The sequence below is a fragment of the Ammodytes marinus genome (assembly GCF_949987685.1).
Source record: "Ammodytes marinus genome assembly, chromosome: 25".
NCBI classification, from domain to species: domain Eukaryota; kingdom Metazoa; phylum Chordata; class Actinopteri; order Uranoscopiformes; family Ammodytidae; genus Ammodytes; species Ammodytes marinus.
Window position 1 is genome coordinate 2,052,193 of NC_137229.1, and position 10,000 is coordinate 2,062,192.

Genomic DNA, 10,000 nt, shown 5'->3' on the forward strand with positions numbered 1-10,000 from the left:
CACACACACACACAGACACACACACACGCACACACACACACACACACACACACACACACACACACACACACACACACACACACACACACACAGACCCGGACTCGTTCGGATAAAATATGATTAACTTTTTTTTAATTCTTTATTTAGGCTATAGTTTTTTTTTTTTTTTAAGAAGAATTATATAAAAATAGCATTCATTCATTGCACCGTTTGCTGTTTCATGTAATGCATGATCCTCAAAAGAAAAATTTGACTGTTTCAGAAATATTTAAAAGTTCCTCGTAGATACTTTAAAAAGATACATAATGTGTGTAATAATAAAAACAAAAAAACACAAAATTTAACATTAAGCATTAAGTGTGTGTGTGTGTGTGTGTGTGTGTGTGTGTGTGTGTGTGTCTGTGTGTGTGTGTGTGTGTGTGTGTGTGTGTGTGTGTGTCTCCAAACGTTTCCCCAGCTTTTCAAACATTTAATAATCAAGTATTTTCAAAACTTTCCAGACTATGAACCAACTCTGAATGATAAAACATTTAAATAAAACAAAACAAAAAAAATATATGTTTTAGAAATCAAGCACTTTCCAAACTCAGTACACACACACACACCCTCAGTACTAGCCCTGTGCTGTCGAGGCAACACACACACAGACACACACACACACACACACACCCTCTCTTTCACACACACACACACACCCCCCCCCCCTCCCACACACACACACACACCCTCTCTTTCACACACACACACACACACGCACACACTCCCCCCCCCACCCACACACACACACACACCCTCTCTCTCTCACACACACTCCCCCCCCCCTCCCCCCACACACACACACACCCCCCTCCTCACACACACATTCCCCCCCCCCCACACACACACCCTCAGTACCCACCCAGTGCTGTCCAGGCAGCAGTAGTCGGCCCTGACAGGCAGCTGTCTCTCCAGCCCCCGCCCCCCCGCGGTGGGGGGAACCAGGTGACTCATCTGAAGGGTCCCGGGAGCGTCCAGGATGTTGTTCTCTGCGTCTACTAGCACCATGCCTCGCCCCGCGGGCACGCTGCGGTCGCTATCACGGTCTGACCGATCCGCACGCCTGAGGGGGGGGGGGGGGAGAGAGGGGGGGAGAGAGAGAGGGGGGGAGAGAGAGGGGAGGGAGAGAGAGAGAGAGAGAGAGAGAGGGAAAGAAGGAGAGATTGATTGATTGATTGATTGGAAAGAAAAAGTAAAAGTATAACAGAAACACAAGTTTGAGGGAGAGAGAGAGGGGGGATTCAAGATTGTTTATTGTAATATGTAACTATCTGTCTGTCTGTCTGTCTGTCTGTCTGTCTGTCTGTCTATCTATCTATCTATCTATCTATCTATCTATCTATCTATCTATCTATCTATCTATCTATCTATCTATCTATCTATCTATCTATCTATGTATCTATCTATCTATCTATCTATCTATCTATCTATCTATCTATCTATCTATCTATCTGCACGCCTGAGATAGAGGGAGAGAAAGATTGATTTTAAATACATTATCTTTAACACAAACACACAACCGAAAAAGTGAACACTCTAACAAAAGACAAAATAAAACAAACAGCTAACATGGCGTACTCTACTTTACAGGTTTCTAAGGACATTGTTTAAACTAAAGGTAAATGTTAAGCAGAAAATAAAAAGGTGTCATGTAGGTCTCTTTGCCCAGGGACACTCGGACATGTGGCGGGGAGAAAAAGTAAAAGTATAAGGGAAAGAGGGAGGGAGCGAGAGAGTGAGAGCGAGAGGCAGAGAGAGAGGGAGAGAGAGGGGAGAAAGGGAGAGAGAGAGACAGATAGAGAGGGAGAGAGAGAGGGGAGGTAAAAAGAGAGAGGGAGAGAGAGAGTGACAGACAGAGAGAGAGAGAGTGACAGAGATAGAGAGGGAGAGGGGGAGAGACAGTAAGAGTATAATTAATACCTTATAATCCCCCTCACGATGCGCTTGCTCCCGCTGAGCGACTCGGGGTAGATGCTGATTCCTTTGAGCATGTGTATGAACTTGTAGGGCGGGTCCTCTGCGTCGCAGTATCGGTCTCCGTTCAGCTTGTAGCGGCCGTTGATTCTGAAGTGACGTCGCTGACAGAAGGACCAGAGGAGAACCAGGACCACCACCACGAGAACCAACACCCCTGCCCCAAGAAAGCCTGCCAAGACTGGGGACATGGCTGAGGAGAGAGGGGGGGAGATGGAGAGATGGGTTAGAAACACATATGTGTGTGTGTGTGTGTGTGTGTGTGTGTGTGTGTGTGTGTGTGTGTGTGTGTGTGTGTGTGTGTGTGTGTGTGTGTGTGTGTGTGTGTGTGTGTGTGTCTGTCTGTCTGTCTGTCTGTCTGTCTGTCTGTCTGTCTGTCTGTCTGTCTGTCTGTCTGTCTGTCTGTCTGTCTGTCTGTCTGTCTGTCTGTCTGTCTGTCTGTCTGTCTGTCTGTCTGTCTGTCTGTCTGTCTGTCTGTCTGTCTGTCTGTCTGTCTGTCTGTCTGTCTGTCTGTCTGTCTGTCTATCTATCTATCTATCTATCTGTCTATCTGTCTGTCTCTAACTTTGTGATGTCACAGTTAAAGACAGAACACATGATGTCACCACAACGACCTCATTATAAAAACATGAGAGAGAGGGAAAGAGAGAGAGAAACAGAGAGAGACAGAGGGAGAGAGAGAGAGACAGAGAGATAGATAGAGAGAGAGACAGAGACAGAGAGGGAGACAGAGAGAGAGAGAAACAGAGATATTGAGGGAGAGAGAGAGAGAGAGGGGGAGGGGCGAGCAGGGGTTAGAGGAGGTCTTTGTCTGCTGTACAGAGGAGGATTGTTGTTTTAAACTGTCCCACGAGTACACACACACACACACACACACACACACACACACACACACACACACACACACACACACACACACAGACACACACACACACACACACACACACAGACACTGTAAAATCCCTTTAAAGTCCTATTAATGTTGCCATCTAATTTATGCCAAAAAAGTTGCATTCATGATAACTCTTCAGTTGATAAAAAGACAGATTTTGAGCTGTGAAAAGATGCCGTTATTGCGTTATAAAAAACTCACAAAAATGTAGTTTTTTACAGTGTTTTCCACTTGATAACATGTGATTAATGTTTGAGTCACTCAGGCCACAGACCTTCACCGGACAGAAGCCTCCAGAAAAACTCTTAAAATCCACCGTTTACTCCATTTTATTCCTCCAAAATCTATCTATCTATCTATCTATCTATCTATCTATCTATCTATCTATCTATCTATCTCTATCTATCTATCTATCTATCTATCTATCTATCTATCTATCTATCTATCTATCTATCTATCTATCTATCTATCTATCTATCTATCTATCTATCTATCTATCTATCTATCTTTACTCCATTTTATTCCTCCAAAACGCTGCTTTTGTCAACTTTTTACTTTTTCAAAATCCAGATAAAATGCTCTAAGAGTTTGGTACATTAAATCACAGGATTCTTTCTGCTTTTAACGCCATGAATTCAGCATTCGTGATCATTTACAGCAAGGAAAGGCAAGTTTATTTATATAGCACAATTCAGAGACACAAGGCCACTCAAAGTGCTTTACAGGGGCAAGATTAAAACACATAAAACACATTATAAAACATTTAAAAACTAATAAAAGAAGCAAATTAAATAAAAATTTCAGGTTAAAATGGAAACAGAAAAGTCTTCAGACTCGATTTAAAAGAGCTGAGAGTTGCAGCAGACCTCAAGTTCTCTGGGAGTTTGTTCCAGATTTTTGGTGCATAAAAACTAAAAGCTGCTTCTCCTTGTTTAGTCCTAACTCTGGGGACTTTAAGTAGACCTGTCCCAGACGACCTAAGGGCTCTGGACGGACAGCAAAAAATATGCTTTTTTTTATTTAGGTGTAGTGGTTAGACCCCCCCCCCCCTCCATAGAGTCTCTGTCCTCTTCACAGCAGACCCGGGTTAGAATCCAGCCCGGGTCGTTCTCTGCATGTCATTCCCCTGTCTGTCTGTCTGTCTGTCTGTCTGTCTGTCTGTCTGTCTGTCTGTCTGTCTGTCTGTCTGTCTGTCTGTCTGTCTGTCTGTCCTCTTCACAGCAGACCCGGGTTAGAATCCAGCCCGGGTCGTTCTCTGCATGTCATTCCCCTCTCTGTCTGTCTGTCTGTCTGTCTGTCTGTCTGTCTGTCTGTCTGTCTGTCTGTCCTCTTCACAGCAGACCCGGGTTAGAATCCAGCCCGGGTCGTTCTCTGCATGTCATTCCCCTCTCTGTCTGTCTGTCTGTCTGTCTGTCTGTCTGTCTGTCTGTCTGTCTGTCTGTCTGTCTGTCTGTCTGTCTGTCCTCTTCACAGCAGACCCGGGTTAGAATCCAGCCCGGGTCGTCCCCTCTCCGACCCATTTCATCTCTGACTCTAAAAACTGTCAATATACCACGGAACACACCAAAATAAAAAATCTTCAAAAGAAAAATCTGAATTTTTAAGATTACTTTCTAAAAAAAAGCCTTCAAAACTATTGAGAAAAACTGTCATTTAATCTATTAAACTGTATCTATAGTAGTTGTATCACCCTCTCACACACACACACACACACACACACACACACACACACACACACACACACACACACACACACACACACACACACACACACACACACACACACACACACACACACACACACACACACACACACACACCCACACACACACACAGCGCTGTATTTCTGACTCTACCACAGAGGTTAAAACACACGAAGCTGTTTTTTACTCGCGATCCTAAAATCCTTCTTCCTGTTTGTCTCATTCAGAGTCCACACATGATGTCATCCAGATAGCTGAGCAGCTGAGCTCGCTGCCTAGCAACGCACACACACACACAGAACACACACACACTTAGCGACAGAGACAGAGAGAGAGAGAGAAACACACACACACACACACACACACTCACACACACACACACACTTAGAGACAGATACAAAGAGAGAGAGAGATAGAGAGAGACACACACACACACCAAGAGACAGATACACAGAGAGAGAGAGAGAGAGAGAGAGAGAGAGAGAGAGACACATACACACACACACACACACACACACACACACACACACACACACACAGAAATACACACACACTCAGCGCTGCACTGAACACATTATACCACTGAATCTTACACCAAACAAACGCCAAGTTTGACCTTTTAAAACCAAAGATAACCGTTTAGAACGAAGTCGAACGGACAGAAAGTTAGAATGTTAAACTGACCAACAGCTGATCAGCGATTAAAGGTTCTGTAAGCGGAATGGTTCTTTTAGCTAACTTCCTGTCAGTGACTGCAGTTAGCAGTCCCCTCGCTCGTCCCTACGTCACCACATTAATGCACTGCGGTCTTCAAGCAGCGAGTTATCTAGCATCATCTCAGATCCATAAGTGTGATAAAACATGATAAAAACCATCAAAACAGACATTGGGAAGGATTTTTACCTGCTCCGCCATTGTAGGCGCATACACATTCACCCATCTGTTGCTCTAGCGTGCACCGGCAGTGAGACCATGGAGTGTATATAGTATGTATGAGTGAGACGGGTGTGGGTTTGTAGCGTTCTCTCTTCTGATTGGTTATCAGTAGTGGGATCCCCGAAAAGATTATTTGCCGAAGCTACAGTGGCCTTCAAGGACAAGAACAATTCTAAATTTTAAACAATGCACCTGATGACATTCCAACTATGACACTTTCAAGATGGCGGCACTAGGCCTTGGTCCAAAATGTGCAGAAATATGGATATATATGAGACCCTTTCTAAGGGAAAAAATAATAATTCAAAACGTTTTTTTCAGCTATTATGCACTAAATTAAATGTACTTATGGATATTATAATTACTTTCTACAAAATCTGCTAGGAAATAAAACCCAAAATTCTACACACTGCAGGTTTAACATCATCACTGCTTTCATTCCAATATAGATTTATATAATTCCTAAAAATCGTCCCAAACATTTGTTTTGAATGTGCAGAAAGTTTTGAACAACACAGGAGTATATATATTGTGTCTCAATCCAGAATCACTGAGTGTGTGTGTGTGTGTGTGTGTGTGTGTGTGTGTGTGTGTGTGTGTGTGTGTGTGTGTGTGTGTGTGTGTGTGTGTGTGTGTGTGTGTGTGTGTGTGTGTGTGTGTGTCTGAGTGTGTGTGCCTGAGAGCCTTACTGCATTATATTCTGTTGAGGGAACCTGAATGTTGTCTTTTCCTTCACAGAAAAAAAAATATATACACTACACACACACACACACGCGCACGCACACACACACACACACACACACACACACACACACACACACACACACACACACACTACACACACACACACACACACACACCAGAAATTGATGCGGAAAAGGCACAACATCGTTCATACTGTAGTAATTTACTTGAATGCAGCAAAATGTGGTTTTTGATGCTCAAAATTTTCCTGGGGGAGAATCCCAAAGATCCCCTGCTTATATTGTGTGTCCCCCCCTGTGACACACACACACATACACACACACACACACACACACACACACACACACAACCTTATACTGTGCCCCCCCCCCCCCCCATGTTGAAAAACCAAACCCCCGCCCATGATATTAGAATAGGCAAAATATTACAGTAAAAAATCCTATGCTTCATTAATGCTGCATTTACACTACAGGCTACTACACACACACACACACAGACACACACACACACACACACACACACACACACACACACACACACACACACACACACACACACATACACACACACACACACACACACACACGCACACACACACACACACACACACACACACACACACACACACACACGTACACACTCAAACCCCCGCACATGACATGACAATAGGCAAAATATTACAGTAAAATCCCTATGCTTCATTAATGCTGCATTTACACTTTGAGCTGCTACACACACACACACACACACACACACACACACACACACACACACACACACACACACACACACACACACACACACAGTAAAATCCCTATACGCTTCATTTAATGCTGCATTTTCACACTACACGTCCGGTTTGTGTCTCACAACCAAGAGATAACAGACATGACGTCACCCTATACCCACCCTGACTCACTGGCACGCGCACGCACCCCTCTAGCGCGTGCACGGCCTGTGCGACGATATGATGATGTTATGTTTTATCATCATCATTGTATCTTCGCATATAAAGGCCCTAAAAAAAAAATATTCCACCATTTTAAAATATGTTGAATAACTCGATACATTTATGGATATTTGTTCATTTAAACTGCGATTCTAGGCCTATACACCTGCTGTTAAGAGTCACACACACCACATTCACAGACAAACCGTCTTATTTAGGGCTAGAGTAAAACGCAGGCTTGGATTTAAGGACATATCGTGTATTTAAAAGGCTTAACTGAGCAGATATATGGATGATTAATAGATATAAAGTCATATTAACGGTGTTTTTTGGTGTCGGGGCCCTGCCTGGCTCTTAGTCTTACCGTAGGCGGGTCCCAGCTCGATGATGTCCGCCATTTCGCGTCTGGATGTGGGGCGGTATGCGCTGCAGAAAGACCCCGGAGGAGAGCGCTCACAATCGGATAAAAAACGACCAAAACCTCCCGCTCTTTATTTTTTTATCATGGAGGATGGAGATGGAGGGGCGATTCGCAAGGGAAGAATGGCCGAAAACAAGGCGTCGGTCCCGGGATGATCTGTCGGCTCTGGTCGGTGCTTGGCTGGTGCTCCGTCACTGATGCTGTTGGTTGGGATGCAGGGAGGCTGCGCGCGGAGGAGACTGGACCAAGATCTTCTCTAAGAGGAGCGCTCACTCCGTAGGGGGGAATAAAACAGGATTACAGCTCTGAAAAAAATAGGAGACCACTGGTCATACTCACCCTGCGTTCCAATCCCCATACTTCCCTACTATTTTTTTTGCCAGAAAAAGATTTAGGATGTCCCAATACATGCTAGTCAATTGTAGTATGCTGAAAAAACATAAATGCCCCACTAACTCCAATAGCATTTTGGAGTATTCGTCTTTATTCTAGACATTTCTTGACATAATGAAAAAAAATCTTCCTTATCTGATTTGTTTTTTCTCTCTCCTGTCTGTGAGAGACAGGAGAGAAAAAAAAATATATTGTCATTAAGAGCATTTCTATTAAGTTATGTAGAGATGAAGATTGAAGAAAAATCCAGACTGGTCTCTGAATGTTTTCTGGAGCTGTATTTCTCAGTATGGGTGCAGCACAACACTTTTAAATCTTGTTTTACAAAAAATTAGGTCTTAAACTGTTAAAGGGTCACTACACAGTTTCAGAGGAGGGGGATTTGTTTACATTCACAGAGCCTGCAGTTGGTTTACTAAACATATTTACTCTACATGTAATTCTTAGTTATTTAATTATTTATAATCAAATTATTTTGAGGAACCTGGAACCAAACGTAAGACTAGAATATGTTTGTAAACCAAACTGTGGGCCCTGCTGCTGTAAACAACAACAACAGTGAAACAGTAACTTTTCATTAAGCTTTCTATAGCTGGGGTCAATTCTCTGCATGTCCTCTCTTCTTTGCCCCATTTCAACTCTGTCTCCAATCTGTCTAATAGGCTATTTTAAAAAAAGCAAAAAGCCCCCCCCAAAAGAAAATAATATACATACATTATGGTCCCTGGTATTATGATCAGAGTGAATAAAAAAAATAAAAAAATAAAATTATTTCTGGTCCCAGATATTGTGATCAGAGTGAGCCCTCCCCACATCCTCCTCGTGAGCTGAATGGTCCTCGCGCGGAGGGACCGGAGACCCCGCCCCCTCGTATTACGTCACCACTGCATTAGGTAATAAACAGGAAACGTTCCTTAACAGTATTCACACAGTTTATGATAATATAATTAATAATATCTTTATTTATATAGCGCCTTTAAAAAATAATGGTTTTCAAAGGGTTTTAACAAAATACATACAAGCAAGTACAATCTCTGTGTGTGTGTGTGTGTGTGTGTGTGTGTGTGTCTGCGCTCCAAATCACATACTCTTTCTCTACACTACATACTAAAGTACAGAAGAGTTTTAGTCTTTTTACTACACTACATACTAAAGTACAGAAGAGTTTTAGTCTTTTTACTACACTACATACTAAAGTACAGAAGAGTTTTAGTCTTTTTACTACACTACATACTAAAGTACAGAAGAGTTTTAGTCTTTTTACTACACTACATACTAAAGAACAGAAGAGTTTTAGGGCCACAGTCAGGAGAGAAAAAAAAATCAGATAAGGAAGATTTTGTCGAGAAATGTCAAGAATAAAGACGAATACTCCAAAATGCTAGTGGGGTTACTGGGGCATTTATGTATTTTCAGCATACTACAAATGACGTGCATGTATTGTGACATCCTAAATCTTTTTCTGGCATACTAAATAGTAGGGAAGTATGGGGATTGGAACGCAGGGTCAGTACATACACAAAACTGATCAAATGAAAAGTATATCATTAATTCATACTTTAATATGGTGAATGTTTCTTCAAATTCTGCGACAAGGTTTTATGATCTGTTAGTTGATTTTATTTTTGTTTTTTTAAGATATTTTTTTGGCATTTTTATGCTTTATTGATAGTGTAGAGACAGAGTTGAAATGGTGCAGAGAGGGGAGTGACATGCAGAGAACGACCGCGGGCTGGAATCGAACCCGGGTCCGCTGCTGGCCGAGGCCCATGGGGGGGGACGCCCTACCAACTGAGCTAAGGGCGCCCCTTGTTAGTTGTTTTTAGTCACTTTTTCATTTAATTCAAAATAATAAATGAAATATTAATCTAAAGAGAACAGGGATCATATCAAATTACAACAATAAATATTTGAAATGTAGCAGAAAAAACACTAAAATTAAAGGAATACTTCACCCATACATAACCGGCGTTCTATCATTATAAAATCAC

General features: G+C 42.5%; 1 protein-coding gene across 1 annotated transcript in view; it reads right to left on the reverse strand.

Annotated features, from left to right (window-relative positions):
- Positions 1 to 7,873, reverse strand: part of syt11b (synaptotagmin XIb) — a 13,951-nt gene extending 6,078 nt beyond the window's left edge. The window contains exons 1-3 of the mRNA XM_080053376.1: positions 7,560 to 7,873; positions 1,957 to 2,203; positions 899 to 1,099 (exon numbers count right to left, since the gene is read on the reverse strand). Coding sequence (XP_079909502.1) covers positions 899 to 1,099; positions 1,957 to 2,203; positions 7,560 to 7,593 — 482 coding nt within the window. The 5' untranslated portion in view covers positions 7,594 to 7,873. The remainder of the gene's footprint in view (positions 1 to 898; positions 1,100 to 1,956; positions 2,204 to 7,559) is intronic.
- Between the last annotated feature and the right edge of the window lie 2,127 nt (positions 7,874 to 10,000).